The following is an 18,999-nucleotide window of genomic DNA, read 5'->3' as shown; positions in this document are numbered from 1 at the left end:
GATTTACCAATAATCAGTATGCAGATAAGAAACAGATTTCAGCCACCAGATTTAATACCACCAGTTGAGAAAAGCCGTCATTTTAATTACACAATTACAATTGCATCACCATGAAAATAAATCCATTAACAATAACTCATCAAGCCCACTGTGCTCTACAAGTTCAAGTTTAATTGTTATTCAAACATACATGAATACCTAGGAATACAATCAAACAAATCAGCGTTCCTCCAGTGCCAAGGTAAAAAAACAGTACCAGCAGTAATACGCAGCATATAGGATATTAGAAAAATACAGTCAGGTCCATGAATGTTGCAGCAGTCTGCAGTTGAACACAATACGGCTTGTCTTCTACTGAGCGAACACTGGAGGCAGCACCAACTCCAGCACAGAAACTGCACCACATCGCCTTTGGTGGAGTGCACTGACTCCATCGCCTCTCTCCTGAGTGGTTGTAAACAGGCAACACCTTAGTTCCCCCACCATCTGCTAATAGATCAGTGAATCAGACACAGCACTCCACGCCACTCATGTCTAATAGGGTCTTGAGATCTTACGAAAAGCGAACAAGACGATCACTCGCTGTTAGCCTGCACACTGCCTTCACACACCGATGCCTCTCCTTTACAGGCAGCAGCACAATCTGCACCAAGTCCAGCTCCCTCAGTTTCTCCGCCAATGAGCAACTTGCTAATGGGGTAGACTTGCAGAACTTTAAGTTCTTTAGGTTGATTTATACTTCTGCGTCAAATGAATGCTGTAGGTACAGTGTAGCAGCGTTACCTACGCTGTACCCTATGCCCTACCCTACGCCAGAGCTTGACACGCACCTCTCCAAATATGTAACTGCGCGTCGCGACGACACAGACAGCAACAACTGTGACTGGTCCGCTTGGTAGCATTGCATTTCCTCCTGTCTATAGGCATACTGTGCGTACACTGATGCGAAATAAATGGTTGGGGTCGATGAACCAAATCGTCGAATCTACACGACATCCAAAAATATTTGAAATGCATTTCCTCGTCCATGTCTCTCAGTGGCCGAACAAGCACAGAAATTCACCCTCCTTCTGCTTCAATCCGTTCAATGGTCATACATACTGTCTCCTCCGTCTTCTCTCTTTTCTGTGTTGCAGTAATTTCAATAAAAGTAACCCTTGTTAAACATTTATTAGCTCCAACTCCAACATGATGCACTCAGTCACCATTAGAAACTCCACCGCCAACTAGCATTTTGGCAGTGAATTGCAGAGCAACACAGACACACCAATGCACAGGTATAAATGCTCACAACGGCGCAGGCCACTTACAAAGGCTATGGTGTAGGTTACTACGCAGAAGTATAAATCAGCCTTTAGTATCCAGCAAGGTCTTGTGATCCGAGCACACTGCCATGTTACCGGAAACCAGCATTCTGGGCTCAATTCCAGCTGTCTTTAAAGAGTTTGTATGTACCCCCCATGACCACGTGGGTTTCCTCCAAGTGCTTTGGTCCCCCCCCCCCCCCCCATATTCCAAAGACAAACAAGTTAGCGTTAAGTAAGTTATGGCAATGTTACGTTGACACCAGAAATATGGCGACATTTGTGGGCTGCCCCAAGCATATCCTCTGACTGAATTGGTCGCTGACACAAACAACACATTTCAATTTATGTTTTGATGTACCTGTGACAAATATAGCTAATCTTTAAAGAAATAGAGAATTTGGCTTTGATTTGACAGTTCTTAGCATGAAGTTCAATTTAAATGTTTTGTTGAGAATGATAAGGAAAAGAACAATTGACTAGAAAAGACAGTCTTCTGCAACTACTCACAATTTTCAACATCTTCCTTGTGCCTTCCCAACAAATGCAACAATATTTATTGCTCCATTATACAACAAAAGATAACTGAAATGAATGTTGTTATTTCTAAATTATGAATAAGTAGTAATAGTATTTCAATTTCTGGAAAACCATACGATACATCATCACACCTTACCTTTCTGCACGAACAATACCACTATAGTAAGAGTGGTCCCATGGCATCAGTTCCTGCAATGTTAACAAAGCTGTTAACAAATATTGTTATATTGTATTTTGCCTCATTTTTCATTAAGTTTACAATAAACATAATGCAGCATTTGACAATTTACATTTCATTACACAAAAAACAGATATTAATGCTCTCATATGTCTTCCAAATATTAAAAGCAGAACCTTCATCTAAAGTGGGAATCACTGAATTTCTTGTCTTCCAATCTGCTGCTGTTCTGCTTCCATAATGTTTAATTACCCAACCTAGAAACCAACTATCTTATACTCTGACAGCAGTAGTGCTTTACTATAGCTTCACAGTGAAAGTGAGTTTTCATATTTGCCTCTATAAATAATAAAAACATATCACAAATTTACCAGATTAGAGTGATTAATCAATCAACAGCACTAACCTACTCAGATATCACATGCTATTATAAAAGTTGCTGCTTTTTCTCCAATTTGAGTACTACATCTGAACAGGTACTATGCATAATCTGAAACAACCACAATTTGAGATTAAATTGTAAGAACATGCTCCACTGCCTTCTGTGTTTGGCATAAAATTTCAATCATTTACATAACAAATTGCATGGACTTTAGAGATTGAAGCAGTTTCTTATTTTGTTGTAGTTTAGTATTTAATTTTGAATATACTGGCTTCTCTTCTTGGATTTCCAAAATTCTTATAATCTATGTAGATTGCTGAAATTTAGAATTGCAACTAATTCAGCACATTCATCTGAAGAAACTCTTGTTACATCAAAAATTATATTGACAGAGATGTTTTTCCCCCATATTTGCATGAACTGTGGGATGGCACCTTTGAGATAAAACTCCTGTGTGTGGAAAATTAATAGAAGAATTAGGTGTAGGATAGGATACTTCAAAACCAAGGGTGACATCATGCAGTTATTTAACAGGATCACAAATGCTTGCCAGCTTGCAACCTCTGTTATCATGTACAGTAATTTCAACTGCATTATCATGAAGTAAACACATTTAGCCTAAGTTGTGATACAATCTGGTGAGACCTCACTTGGAATACTGTGCTCAGTTCTGGTTGCCTCACTACAGGAAGGATGCAGAAGCCATAGAAAGGGTGCAGAGGAGATTTACAAGGATGTTGCCTGGATTGGGAAGCACGCCTTATGAGAATTGCTTAACTGAACGCGGCCTTTTCTCCTTGGAGCAAAGGAGGATGAGAGGTGACCTGATAGAGGTGTACAAGATGATGAGAGGCATTGATCATGTGGATAGTCAGAGACTTCTTCCCAGGGTTGAAATGGTTGCCACAAGAGGGCACAGGTTTAAGGTGCTGGGGAGTAGGTACAGAGGAGATGTCAGGGGTAAGTTTTTTTACTCAGAGAGTGGTGAGTATGTGGAATGGGCTGCCGGCAATGGTGGTGGAGGCAGATACGATAGGGTCTTTTAAGAGACTTCTGGATAGGTACATGGAGCTTAGAAAAATAGAGGGCTATGGGTAAGCCTAGTAATTTCTAAGATAGGGACACGTTCGGCACAACTTTGTGGGCAGAAGGGCCTGTTTTGTGCTGTAGGTTTTCTATGTTTCTATGTTAATCTATTAAAATCCCCTTTGACTTATGCGGTGCCCAAGCACGTATATTTAAGATATTTCTGAAACAATAAAATTATTTTCCAAAATTTAGTTTACTCTAGTCTATGATGTGGGATGTAAAACTGGACGAATGTTTCCTTCAGGTATAAAAAGAATTCAGGAACCGAGTGATATAATATGGATAAAACTTCTATGGTTTGTAGAAGAAATAGTATTGATAACCACGTGGCATCTATTTCATTCCTCATTTGTGCAAATGTTTTCCATCAAGGTTCATTCAGACTTAGATATGTTTTATATTATATAGGTTTAAAGCATAAACCACAGCATCACTTGCAGCAATTTAAAAACAAAATTAACAAAGTGAAGAGTCCAAATTTGCATAGAAACCGAGCCAAAAAATTCTCAAAGATAATGAACATAAAATTAGCAAAAGGTTGCAACCAACTTGTACTAACTTGCTACCTGTTAGTACACAAGTAGCTAAGCAAGTTTATCATTTGATGACTCGTCATGGAGCAGCCTTACAATAAAAAAGACTCTAAATTAGATTCTGATACTTTTACAATAATATCTAAGTTTTGATCCTATTACATATGCTCTAGATGCTTCTGCAAAAATCAAACATAATATGGCAGATGCTGAACTATCATCCAGAATGATCAGAAACAATTACTGTCTATATGGAATACTTATAAAAATTGAAATAAATGCAGCACAGTTGTTTCAAGGCAGACATGCCTTGCCATATTTTTATTTTAAAATGACAACTAAATTTTCAGAGTCAGGTTTCTAATTATCCCCAATAGTCAATTTTACTTAAGATGAAGGCAGATACTCTCATTTAAGAAGGATCTAGACAAAAACTTGAATCACCAGGCACATTAGTGGAGAATGTACACAGTGAGCCAAAGAGCCATTTCTGTGCTCTTTCTCTACACTGTGACTCTTAGTTGAGGAACTATAACGGTTCAGAACATTGCAACCTGCGTGCATTTCACTCTCTCCTACACACATACACTACTATTTCCACATTTACAGAAATGTCTTAAGCAATTCTAACAAATCAAGAATGTTCTCATGATGGGACTATGAGGCTCATTCAGTGAAAACAATACCAATCTATACATAAACAAAACATCACATTTCACCTTCTTTTGCCAACCTTAGGTATCTACTCCAAGTGATTCCAATGCATATAGTTCCTCATGTGAAAAAACTCCCCATGTGTTGCCAAAATCCAACATTCACACCTTCTTTACAGTAATACAAGAGGTAACACTGAAGCTAATTGCTAAACTGTTTACTCAAAGCCTGCAGCCCCAAAATGAATTCAGAGGAGAAACAATTTGGGGCATGATATACAACTGTTCAGGCTTCTAACTCCAACTAGTACATAGCTGCTTATTTTTCAGCTTTAAAGATGATAAGCAATTACAAACAATAAGGAAGACATGAGAAATTACTCAGTCAATGATACAGAATAATAGAAAGTTGTGAGACAGTGATCATCGAACTCAGTGATACAGTGTGAAAATAGTGGATTACCCAGCTCTTAGGAGGCATATTGGCAAGAAATTAAAATGTCAGGTCAGAAGTGACCTGGCACAATATATCTTTCAGCTTGGACTTTGGGTACCTGCTGAGTAACACCTAAAATATCAGCTGAAATATTACCTTCAAGGCAGCCAACATTCTTTCACTAAACCATCTTCTCTGGAAGATCCTGAAGATAAGCTTTAACATTCAATTTTGCACTTCCATTTTAATGTGATGACTTTTGGGATGTCCCTGACACATATGGAGAATAAATGAACACAAGTTATATAACCCATCTATGGTATTGCATCTTGCAATTGATTATATGCATTACCAATTCTCATTTTCTTTTCTCAGTACTGTTTGTTGTTTTTGGGCAGGCAGATTGGTTAACTTGAAAACTTTTTGACAGTAGAGTCTTTTCAAGCGTCTCCATAAAAGATAGGATTTCTTTTAAAAAAGAATGCTCCAACAGTATCTTGATTTCTATTATTCTGTGACTTTATTTTCCAGTCAAGGATTAAACAAACCAGTGTCATTGGTTTAAATCATATACATTAAAACTTACAAAATTTGTTGGGTTTATCTTTTTCTTCATTTCTTTCATCATAAGAAAATCTTTTTCAGTTCTGCAAAACAATGGAATGGGATTCAGTGCCAACAGGCTTTAATGCAGGCAAAGATACAAATACTACTACAAAAATAAATGAATACCAATCAATAACCTGCACATACCACATCTTTAACATGAATATTGTCAATTTTGATTTTGTGACCAAAATTTTGCAAAAAAGCATTAAGTGTCAAGAAGCATTTTAAGTGAGAGAAAACCACTTTAATTGGGTTCAAACACAGAGCCAGATTGGAAGGAGCACAGTAATGGTACAAGTTTGTGGTTAGAGATGGGAAAGGCAAAAGAAAATCATGAAAGCTTGGGAAACATTGAAAAATATTAAAAGTTGAGACCCTGCTGCACCTATAGTATGTGAGAAAGGAGATTGATAGTGTTAACGATAAAGACTGTACGACTATCTAAGGGAATAATGGAGCAATCAATGGCAGAGACATGGATGAGGAGCAATAAATATAGGAATGGTGAAGGTCTAAGTTCGTGATTCTAGATCCTCTCCACATGGTTGACTCTGAAATGTTTTCTAATATAACGAAGCTCTTCGGATAGTTGTCTCAGTTTAGACACCAATAGTCACAAACATCTGAGAGTGCTGTTCCATAGGTTGGTAAAGTGACATAATGACATGAAAAGAGACAGTACTTGAAATACTCAGCAGATAATGAAGTATCTGTGGAGATAGAAACAAACATTTCAGAATGGGCAAAGTGAGAAAAGTGTGCTATCAATTGCAAAGAAAAGGAGAGAACAAAGCAAAGTTAGGTGAAAAGGCTGCTCAGTAGGTAAATGAAGGCATTAGAGGAAGAAAGAAAACAAAAGAAAATGTTATAACTATGAGATACAGAACATTGCTAGACATCTGAAACAACAGTAAATGCTGGAAATACCCACCATCTGTAGAGAGAGAAATACTATATTCATGGTGCAGGTAGATGACTTTATATCAGAACTTGCTGTTTCAAAATAACAGTAAAACTGTATCTGAAAAGTTAAATTCAGTCTTGTGTTCCAAGGGCTACATCATGCCTGCAGAGAAGACAAGGAGCTCTTCCTTCTGCTTCCACTGGGGCTTTCCTCTTGCAGGACTACAGTGAATTCCTGTTAATTGGGCCATCGATTAAATGGGGCAGCCATTTATTTGGGACAACTCTTAAAAGAACCAAAACTAAATCGAGAAATATCTGGGATTCCCTTCTTTTATTTGGGACATGATGCCACTTAATTGGGGCAGAGACCTTTGCCAAATAGTAGCAGCAGTTGTGTGTTTTTGTGTTCAAAAAACAATGATTTTTGGCACTGATAGTTGGCGAACAATAAGACAACTCAGAACGGTTTTGTTCACTGCGGTTTCAAGCATTCAGGTTTGGAGATGCCAGAAATGGCCAAGAGTGAAAATAAAACAATTTCATTACTTCAATAAATTAGGACCCGTAAAGAAAATGAAGATATTGACAAATCACCTTGAATGTTACAATGAAAATGACGATTTGGAGTCTGCAATCATCGAACGGATTATATAAAGGCAGTCCATTAACTGCACTGATTTTATTCATTTACAGTCAAAAGAACACAGCAATATACACTGACTGAGTCCTTACATTGTTAACTATTAGGAACTAATACAGTTTTATTGTACTCTAGCAGTATTGGTAGTGTTCCAATTTGTTCTGTATTTCATTTAAATATATAATTTGATACCAGTTTGTCTTTTTATACCTTTTTAACTATTTCCATGTAACTTCAGCTGATTAGGGCAGCTGCTCAATTGGACTAAAATATACTGTTCCTGACGTGTCTCAATCAAATGGAATCTATTGTATTTAAAGTTAAAGGTCATTGTTTGCCAAGTGCTGGTCTCCGGTGGTCTCAACATCAACAAAATGTGATTAATTTGTTTTCTACCACTAAATGACTGAGCAAACTATCAGCAAAAAAAAAACTCCAACATTCAGAAGTAACCAAGCCTCAACCAAAGCTAGTACAGCAACGGAACTGGCATTTACCTGACAGTATGTAAAAAAAATTGCCTAAATACATACTATTTATGAAAAAAAACCTCTTAAGACATAATTGATCGTCAGCAATGAGATGGGCACCAAAGACTGCATGGATATCCAGCATCTATACACCAGAAACCAACTTGCTAGTGCTTAGCTTGGTTCTTCCAGAAACAACACACACAAAATGCTGGTGGAACACAGCAGGCCAGGCAGCATCTATAGGGAGAAGCACTGTCGACATTTCGGGCCGAGACCCTTCGTCAGGACTAACTGAAAGGAAAGATAGCAAGAGATTTAAAAGTAGTGGGGGGAGGGGGAAATGCAAAATGATAGGAGAAGACTGGAGAGGGTGGGATGAAGCTAAGAGCTGGAAAGGTGATTGGCGAAAGTGATACAGAGCTGCAGAAGGGAAAGGATCATGGGACGGGAGGTTTCGGGAGAAAGGGGGGGGGGGGGGGGAAGCACCAGAGGGAGATGGAGAACAGGCAAACAATATGTCAGGGATGGGGTATGAGGGGGAGGAGGGGCATTAACGGAAGTTAGAGAAGTCAATGTTCATACCATCAGGTTGGAGGTTAACCAGCCAGTATATAAGGAGTTGTTCCTCCAACCTGAGTTTGGATTCATTTTGACAATAGAGGAGGCCATGGATAGACATATCAGAATGGGAATGGGACGTGGAATTAAAATGTGTGGCCACTGGGAGATCCTGCTTTTTCTTGTGGACCGAGCGTAGGCGTTCAACGGTCTCCCAGTCTGCGTCAGGTCTCACCAATATATAAAAGGCCACACCGGGAGCACCGACAGTATACCACACCAGCCGACTCACAGGTGAAGTGTCGCCTCACCTGGAAGGACTGTCTGGTGCCCTGAATGGTGGTGAGGGAGGAAGTGTAAGGGCAGGAGTAGCACTTGTTCCATTTACAAGGATAAGTGCCAGGAGGGAGATCAGTGGGAAGGGATGGGGGGGGGGGGGGGGGACACATTTGGTTTCTGGCTTCTTGATCCAAACACAGACAAAAGAACTGTTCTGAAGGTGAGATGAGAATGACCACTCTTAATAACAAGTTATCAATCCAAGTGTAGTGTCACAAAATCTCAGTTATGTTGAAATCAATCAGGATCAGGAGAAAACGATCTCTGGTGGTGGAGTTCTATATCCCAGTACAAAGAATATCGACTGTGCTTGCGGAAAGGTCTGCCATGTCACTTCAGATCTTTCTTGTGGTCATTCTGTTTAAGACCCAACCATATCAACTGCTTTAAGCAATACCTTCCCTCCAACAGAAGCTTGGATGAGGGCATATTCATTGACGACCATGCAGTCCTATTCACAAATACCCGACTTAATGAAGCAGTTAATTTTTGCACTCAACATCTGGACAATAATCAGCCTTTCCAAGTGGTATGTAAATTTCAAAACAGTTGCCAAGTAATGCCATGTCTAACAAAAGAAAATCTAACTACTTTTTGATAATTAATGTCAGTGTCATCATATATTTCCAAAACATGAACAACCCAAGATGTCAACAATAATTGGAAATTAAATTGGACTGGCCACATCAGCAAAAGAGAAGCAGTAGGGGTTTGACTTTGACAATATACACCAGACTCCCAAAATCTTTTTCACTACCACAAGGCTAAGGACCTACATAACTGGCACACAAACCACCAGCAAGATGTACAAACACCATAGGCTTTTTCAGCAATGAACCGTGAACTACCTAGATGAGCAAAAGCAGCAGATACATAGGAATATCAAGTCATATACTGTCCAGACTTAGAGATAGATTCCTGATGTTTATCATTGGTGGGTCAAAAACCTGATCTACAACTCGAGTACATGGAAATATTTTCAAAGTGACTTATCACTCACTCAGGGGTGACAATCCCTCATCACCACTACCTTAACAACAAATGCTTGACACCAAAACCTACATTCCAGTGGAAAATTTTAAAAACATACTTCAGCAATGGCCTAACTTTAAGGAATTCCCACAAACTGAAATAAGAGTAACAATTAACAATAATGATGTATAGGTAAACACTGAAGCCTATTCAAACTGCCAATAAAGCTTACCTTTCAGATAGCTTTTCTGATAATCTTGTGAGGAAATACATCACAGTTTCTGAAAGAATAATGAGATTGCAACTAATAATAATAATAAACATAATGCTACTATTTAAAACTCTAAAAACTACTGTATGCGTTACCTGGGTCCTTGGCCATTGTACCCTTTAATGCTCTGTGTGCAAAGCTTTTATAACCAACTAACTGTGCCAATTCATTCCTGCATGCTAAAAGCTGGTCTAGACAGCGTAACATATCAGGATTGGGATAAAGGAAGATTTTGTAGGCAGCTTCTCGCACCTAAAGAGATCACATATAGGAATATTAGACATTAAGAGAAAAAGGAGCAACAAGGAATACCTAGAGCAACAAGTAGACAGTACAACATTTTAGCAATGCTCATGTCATGTCAATCCCTCAGCATGTCATGTTAAATGGTCATTACAATGCTTCATTAATGATTGTTTTGATCTTGGGTCTACTGCCCGGAAAATCAATAAAACCGTGGACTATAGTTTTTCCCTTGCACACTATCATGTAGAAAATTAAATATTTGCTTGTTTTGGAGTGTAGTGGGGGAAAGAAGGCCCAAAGGAAATATTGTTGATCAGAAATTGAGTTTGTTGACGTGGTGGCAATGAAATAAAACTTCCATCGTGATGAAGTGGAATCAGAAGCTTGTAACAGCCAGTCAGAACAAGGTCAGGTGATCTGATTGACTGATTGTAATGGCCTTTTAATCAAATCTACTTATTACAAAAGTTAAAATCTCTGCTTGGGTCCCTATTTCTGCCAGTTATTCTTTTGATCCTGGATGAAAATTACAGGGGTGTAGCTGCCTCCTGAATCATTTGACCAGGTAGCTTTTCTCAATTGATGTACTGTAACGCTGACAACTCAAAATTCAGCTGAAGAACCTTAAAGCACAACTACAACCCATCACTTGCCATGATACCTCTATTAAGTAAACCTCTACTGATATATTCAATTACTTCAAGTTTTTGTTTTCTTGATAGTGTTTATAATTAGTAATGTTGGCCAAACTACATAACTAGTAAAGAGTCTAAACAATATTTATTTAACTTAGTTCTTTCTAAATATTAACTAAAACCCTGACTGACACCAAATAGTAGAGAAAGTTTAGTAATTTTCTGCCTGAAGCAAACACAAACAACTACAAGTACTGCAGAGACAAATGTATAACTCAATGTATGAAGTTGTGTAAACAAATAGTGTCGCTGCACATTTTACATGAGTATTTTCATTTTGTTTTTCACATATCTCATTGGGAGATTATCCACTTCTGATCTGTCATTCTGATTGTAAAACTATCTTACCAACATTCACCTAGATCTTCTTTCATTCAACTTTTCTTTCTCCAGAGTAGTATATTTATTTGTGATTCTTCTTTATCCATTACTAATTTTTCCAAATTTAGCATAGTTATTTATTTTAAGAAATTTGAATCATTGTTCTTAACAGTTCTAAACTGTCAGCAGGTTTCATAATCATATTACACTACTTTTTGATAGCTTATAATACCTGTCAATTAAAATAATTATCTTCTGACCGATTAGTCATTGAAGTAGATTCAATTTTAATTTAGCATTCTGGTCATCTGTGGTCTGATGGGAGCTGGCCAGATAAAATGGATAAGGTGTACTTGCCTGTCAACAACATTGCCCAATCAGCAAGAATGGTGATGGTATACACTGGAGTAATAATAAAATCAATTAACTTGATTTTAAATGAAGGAATGAGAATATAGCTATTGACCTTAACAAATACATTAACATGTTCAATAACATTGTTAGTGTTTTGCTACAGAGAGATGATAGAACAAACTTCAATGTACTATAACCAATTTGCAGGCTAGTTACAAGTACAGTATGGAAGCATGCTGTACATCTTTGTCTAAATTCTGAAAATTGTTATTAATGTTAATATATTAAAAGCAGCTAAATTCATCTGCCATTTGAAAGCAAAGTTAAAGTGAGCCAAAGCTGAAATTGTATACAGATTGATTGCACTGCTGCCTTTCTTCCCAAGCCTGAGTGCATTTTTACAATTAATATTGCATCCATTTCTGTCACATGATGCTGAAAATTAATTCACTTTTATATCATAGACTAGATCACTGCAATGCACTTTTTACTGGCCTTCCAAAGCAATCTATTGACAAATTTCAACTCATTCAGAATGAATGAGTTTTAACCAGACTCTTAACCAAAACCAGGATGAAGAAACATATCAGTCCCATCCTAACTACTCATCATTGGCTTCCTGTATCTTTTAGAATTGATTTTAAATTTCTCTTACTTGTTTTTAAGGTTCTTAATAGTCTGGGAGCATAGAATTGTTTGATTTATAATACTGCTTGAGCTCTCAGGTCTTCTTCCAATGGTCTCTTAAATTTAAACAATTTTCATCAAAAGATAATTAGTATGTCAGCCTTTTTTTAAATTATGCTCTTAAACTGTGGAATTCAATATCTAAAACTATAAGGGATGCAGACTCAGATGACACTTTTAAACACCAGCTCAAAACCCATTTGTTTCATACTGCTTTTAACTAACACCTTTTTTGTCTTTTATTTTCATGTTTATTTTTAAATTTTATTTTCATGTATGCACTTTATACCATTGTAAAGCACTTAGAACTGCATTGTCTGCATGAAAGATGCTCTATGTATAAGTTGTTATTATAATGTTTAATAGCTCAGGCTCCCTTCTGATGCAGCACTTCTTCCTTTTATTGTTCCTTTATTTTCACTGGTCCCTTTCACTCACCAATGGTACGCTTCTTCCTAAACAGCAGTTGGGCCTCAAGATTCTCTGGCCATGGTAGAATGCTCTCCAAATACTGATCATTACCTAATTAAACAACTTTGTCAATATTAAAGAGTGTATAATTTGGGGCTTTATCTCGAGTAATGTACTAGTCTTATTTATTTATTTAAAATAAATTAAATAGAGCATATTTACCAGTAATTTTGTGGATCTCATATCTGCTGCTGCAACCTGATTCAAGCATATGACTGGCTGCGGATAAGATGATCTAAAAATATGCAAAGTGGCAGGCAGGAAAGCGATGACCAGGCTGGAGGAAGTTGACTTTGCTATAATGCAGTGGGGCACTATTTTACTGTGTTGATAGCCAGATTTCTGATCCTAACTACTTCCAAAAGACATCCACAAGAATCAAAGTTTAATTTGTCAAGAAAATCAAAAAATAAATAAAAGTGAAGTGTTGGTTTTAAATAAACCAGCTTCATACATTTCCATCTGAGGGCAACATTTCTCATTTCGTCAAGGTGAGTTAGACACATTACTTCCCCACCAGTACGAGTGAAAGATCTGTGCCCAACAGTACCCTATCTAGGAGGTTATACAGTAAAAGAACACTCGTCCATAATGACAGGCCCACCAGTACCACTCACCACTAGAGCTGGATATGGACCTTGATCTGAATTCAGGCCAAAGAAATCAGACCAGATCAGATCAGATATGGTCCTTTTCTATATCTTACCAACTGAGCCAAAGGATCTGATAGATGAGGAGAAATCCTCTCTCAGGTTTCTAGCCAGACCCTCCAAAACACTCTCCCCATTTCCAATGCACTGTTGTCAATTATGTCACAGACATCCCTTATATAAAACCGGGGCTGCCCTGGGATTCCAAAAAAACAACTACAACATGTCAGGCAACAAGACAGAACAAAAGCAGACTCAACAGGAATGCAGGGCAGCATGTGGTTTCTAGCCAAATGGATCCATCCTTTGACTAGGTTTATTCTTCTGGCCAAATGTCGCATACTCCAGTTATGATGGCAGACCAGAAAGCTAGTTGCAAGATCAGAATTTAAGAAATGGAAGGCTGAAATTCCATCAAAAGGCCAAATCTTTTGTTGGATTTTATTTAATAGTTAGAATTAATGTTTTAAACTTATGAAGCACATAGAATATCATGATTGAAAAAAGAATTCATATTTAACATTGCCCAATACACCTACCAGATCATCAGGTACATCTGCATGAAGTCCATTAACATGAATATAATCCTTATGTATTGAGAAATGATGACGAATGTGCTCTGGGAGAACTTTCCTCTCTATCTTGTTAGGAAGATGAGTACCAAGTAAAAAATTGTTGTTCAAGTCCAACATTTTAACATTAAGGTTTACCACCTTTCTGCGCTATAAAGAGAAAAGATACAATATATTCAATTATTCATTCCCATTCTGATATGTCCATCCATGACCAGCTCTAATATCAGGATAAGGTCACACTTATGTTGGAGGAACAACATCTTATATTCCATTTGAATAGCCTCCAACCTGATAGCATGAACATCAATTTCTCAAACTTCCAGTAATGCCTCCCTCCCCCTTCACCATTTCCCATCTCCTTGTCCCTCTCATGTTATCTCCATGCTCATCCATCGCTTCCCTCTGGTGCTCCTCTCCCCCACCCTCCCAGCCTTTTCCTTTCTTCCATGGCCTTCTATCTCCTTCACCAATCACCTTCCTAGCTTTTTGCTTCATTCCTCCCCTGTTTCACCTGTTGCCTGGCGTTTCTCTTTCCCCTCCCCCACCTTTCAAATCTACTCCTCAGCATTTTTTCTCCTCCAGTCCTGCCGAAGGGTTTCAGTCCGAAATGTCAACTGTACTTTTTTTTTCCTCCGTAGATGCTGCCTGGCCTGCTGAGTTCCCCAGCCTTTTGTGTGTGTTGCTCGGATTTCCAGCATCTGCAGATTTTCTCTTGTTTGTGCTATATTTAATTATGTTTGTGAAAAGTATAAGATACAGATATAACAAAGGTAAAGATAAGCAAGATGCTTGAAGGCAATTTACAGAACTAAAAGATTTATTTGATACGTGTGATTATAGAATTTCATGAATTCCAGTCCACTAGCTCCATTAAATAAAATGAATCAATGGGAATTTCTTGGTTCATGCGTAAAGAACTTGTAAGCATGCCAATATTACAGGCTTCAATGCGTGTAGTGCTTTTAATGGGAGATACAAGCAAGCAGGTAATGTTTTTCAAAAGAAGATTTCAAATGCAAGAAACCCCTGCATCACATGCAACTACAATGCAATCACCATACAAGACGGTGGGGAATTGGAAGTAAATATGAACGCATTGCAGTTAGATTGGTAGATACAATTCTCTGGAGCAGTGGAAATGTATCTCTGGGCGTTCTTGCCTGCCCAGTGCCAGGGTTAAGTATGCTTCCTTAGGGATGTAGAAAAAAAAAAGGAGGTGGTACTGCTGAAGAAATGAAAGTAGCAAAGGAACGAATAAAATTTAGAAAAATAATAATCTGTGTATTAAAACCCAAGTACAAAATGTTATTGAGTATAAAAGATTAGTGAACTGAAAATGTGAACCAAATATTCAAGTTCAAGTTTAATTGCTGCTCAACCATACCTGTATGCCTAGTCCATGCTGAACTATAATTCTGCCTAGTCCCATCAATCTGCACCTGGACTATAGCCTTACATAACCCTCCCCTCCGTGCAGTTATCCAAACTTCTCTTAATGTTGAAATTGAGCCTGCATCCACTACTTTTGCAGGCAGCTTGTTCACTCTCACCACCCTCTGAGTGAAGATCCCCCTTATGTTCCCCTATGACTTCTAATTCTAGTCTCACCCAACCTCAATGCAAAAAGCATGCTTGTATTTACCCTAACTATACCCCTTTAAAATAAATTTTTGAAGAGACCAAGATAGCACTTTTCTGCTTTGTATACTTCCTTCTTTCATGAACAGCAAGTTCCAATACAAAATGCATGCAGCAGAACATTCCACATCAATATTTAAACTAGAATCTTACTTAGTGTTCTAGGCTTTGGACAATATTGCATCCTTAAAAAAAAATCAAGCTTTTGGTCATTATACTTTGCAGTTTGTTGGAACTTCATACAAGCTGTCTATTGCATTGCATTTCTCCACACAACTACAGTTCAATAAATAATCAATTTGAAGTACAACTTAATTTAAATCTGGGACAGGTAATTATTTATATCTTGTGCTGAAAATGTTGCAATAGTCAATACTCTTATAACCATTACCTTTTCCTCACTCAGATGAATTCCACTGATTTCAAAATCAAACATAAAAAGCTCTGCCACTCTCCTGCAACATGAAGAAACAACCTTGATGTAGTGGTATAGTACAATTATTGACAGACATTTTTTTTTATATAAAGCAAAATATTATGACACATCTTCCATCTAGTCAAAATAGTACATTTTAAATATGCACATTACATTCAAAACTATATTAAAGCCTTGGGTACTATTGAAAACAGAGATTCTGAAGGTGGGGGGGAGAAAGAGGATGCTCGGTCTTTCATAGGATCCAAGACCTACAGCACAGAACCAGGCCATTCAGTCTATGACAACAATTAACCACACATTTTCACTAATCCTACATTCATCTCATATTTATTGCCCCCCCCCTCCAGATTCTACCACTCATCTATACACCAAGGGCAATTTAGGTGGCAATTATTTTACTAATCTGCAACTCGTTGGGATGAGAAAGGAAACTGGAGCACTCAGAAAAAATCCACATAGTCCACTCCACAGAGACAATGAATACAGTCTCTAATCAGACAGTGGCTGCACTGTACCACCATTTCATTATTATATAATTGACAGATTTATGGATAGGGATATTTGTCTGGGATTTTCTGAATACTGGGATCACAGGAATGTCAACTTACACAAAATATTATGAAATTAGATCGCCACTGACTTTTGAAATAATTTCCAGGATGCTTACATTGTTTGACCAACAAGCTTAGGTCATGAACTGACTGATTCAATTTTGAAAATTTTAAAAATTGGTTGCCAATTAATACACTTTACATCATCCAAGATTCAAAACTTGGTTACACAAGTGCCTTGACTTTCCAAGAGTATCTAGAAATAACCCAAAGATATTGCAGTACGGTTTCTGGAAGGCGGTTTCCAAAACATTCTGATCTTCACCTAACCTTTAGAGTAAAGCTTCTCAATTTTCATAGAGATTGAGATAAAATGAAATACAAAACTGAACTTAAGAATACCTTGTATCTGGATCTAGAGAATTCATGGCTTCCTTATCATTCAGTAGGTTTCTCAAACTCTTGCAAAGATCAATATTAGTGTTCAGTCTAAGAAGGGGAAAAAAAAACAGGTCTTAATCACATTGTGAGAGGTTTAATTACAATGGTTGCTTAGTCTACTTAACCTATTTTCACTCTTTTGATGTAGTCCTCATTATTTCAATCTCTTCTTGACTAATTGTCCCTGCCCCTCCACGTACAACACATGATTCACTGAACTTTGCACAGATAATAAATTTCACCAGCTCAATAATGAAACTTCCCACTTGAGAAACCCACCAACAAATTCTGTCATGGTCAACTTCAACGTCATTTTTAAAAATATAGTTAGACCATCATGTTCGTCAAATAACAATCAAACTACTCCAAGACTTGCAAAAGAAAAATTAACCTCACTGCTGGCTTGGACACAGCCTACTTTAACATGAGATCCAATATTCCACTCTATACCAAGCTCAGTGTGGGTAATTCTACAAAAACTCTCTCCATTGCAGAGAAAATGTGTTGGAGACAAGATGGCTGACAGGACATGCGTGTGGTTAGTCAGGTTCTGGTGTACTGCATCCAGGCAGATTATGGTGGGTGGAGGTGTAGCACAAAAACTGGGGAAGATATGTTAGGGAATGTGGTCACACAAAAAGGAAGACCATTAAAAAACGTAAGTCATGGAGCCACTGGAGGAGCAAGTGATGGGTGGGTGGATGGGTGAAAGAGATATAGAGTAATATAGCACAGAAACAAGCCATTTGGCCCATCTGGTCCATGGTGAGCACAGCATCATTCCAGCTAGTCTCAGTTGCACAAAACCGGATCATAATGCTCCAAGTCTTTTCCCTCAATGCATCTATCCAAACGTCTCTTTAAATGTTGCTCTATATGCCGTCCTTACACATCTGGAGAAGGAAGATGTTTATGTGAGAATGCTGATCTTGGACTACAGTTCAGCATTCATCACCATAGTTCCATCCAGGCTTGACAAGAGACCTCGGTCATGACCCTGCCTTGTGCAGCTGGATCTTGGACTTCCTGTCAGACCGCCAACAGGTTGTAAGAGTGGGCCCCCTCACCTCCAGCCCTCTGACTCTCAATACAGGAGCCCCTCAGGGCTGCCTACTAAGTCCCCTCCTTTACTCCTTGCATACCCCAACTGCATCACCACCCACAGCTCCAATCTGCTAATTAAATTTGCCGACGACACTATATTGATTGGCCTTATCTCAAACAAAAACAAGGTGGTCTACAGGGAAGAAGTCAACTCTCTGACACAGTGGTGTCAAGAAAGCAACCTCCCCCTCAATGTCGCAAAAACAAAGGAGCTGGTTATGGATTACAGCAGGAACGGAGACAGGCTAACCCCTATTGACATCAATAGATCTGGGGTTGAGAAGGTAAACAGCTTCAAGTTCCTCGGCATCCACATCACTGAGGACTTCACATGGTCTGTACGCACCAGCTGTGTGATGAAAAAGGCACAACATCGCCTCTTTCACCTCAGTTGGTTGAGGAAGTTTGGTATGGGCCCACAAATCCTAAGAACTTTCTACAAGGGCACAATTGAGAGCATCCTGACTGGCTGCATCACAGTCTGGTAAGGGAACTGTACTTCCCTCAATCGCAGAGAAGATTTGTTACTCCTCAAGTATGTGAAGGATGTAAGAAATAAAGTCAATACAATTCATTGTACCTGCCTCAACCACTTCCTCTGGCAGCTCATACAAGGTACTCAGTACACTGTGCTGCCTTTTAAATTTCTCACCTTTTATTTTGCATCTGTGCCCACTCATTTTACACTCCCTAACCCCGGGAAAAACACCATGACCGTCCATCTTATCCATACTTTCCATAATTTTATAACCTTCTACAAGGTCACCTCTCATTCTCCCTACTCCAAGGAATAAAGATTCAAACCCTCTAGTCCAGGTGCTATTCTTGTAAATCTCTTCTACATCTTCTCCAGCTTTCCTATAACAGGTGAAACCATACACAACACTCCAAGTGCAGTCTTACTGACTACTTGTACAACAACAACAGAATGTCCCTACTCCTAA

At 38.3% G+C, this 18,999-nt stretch overlaps 1 protein-coding gene across 1 annotated transcript in view; it reads right to left on the bottom strand.

Annotated features, from left to right (window-relative positions):
* LOC132391256 (mitochondrial intermediate peptidase-like) overlaps nucleotides 1–18,999 on the bottom strand; it is a 99,794-nt gene that overhangs the window by 62,372 nt on the left and 18,423 nt on the right. The window contains exons 4-10 of the mRNA XM_059964188.1: nucleotides 16,913–16,999; nucleotides 15,912–15,975; nucleotides 13,847–14,029; nucleotides 9,979–10,135; nucleotides 9,845–9,893; nucleotides 5,702–5,762; nucleotides 1,981–2,033 (exon numbers count right to left, since the gene is read on the bottom strand). Of these exons, the coding sequence (XP_059820171.1) occupies nucleotides 1,981–2,033; nucleotides 5,702–5,762; nucleotides 9,845–9,893; nucleotides 9,979–10,135; nucleotides 13,847–14,029; nucleotides 15,912–15,975; nucleotides 16,913–16,999 (654 nt within the window). The remainder of the gene's footprint in view (nucleotides 1–1,980; nucleotides 2,034–5,701; nucleotides 5,763–9,844; nucleotides 9,894–9,978; nucleotides 10,136–13,846; nucleotides 14,030–15,911; nucleotides 15,976–16,912; nucleotides 17,000–18,999) is intronic.

The sequence above is a fragment of the Hypanus sabinus genome, chromosome 3 (assembly GCF_030144855.1).
Source record: "Hypanus sabinus isolate sHypSab1 chromosome 3, sHypSab1.hap1, whole genome shotgun sequence".
Lineage (NCBI taxonomy): Eukaryota > Metazoa > Chordata > Chondrichthyes > Myliobatiformes > Dasyatidae > Hypanus > Hypanus sabinus.
This window is presented reverse-complemented; position numbering and strand designations above follow the sequence as displayed.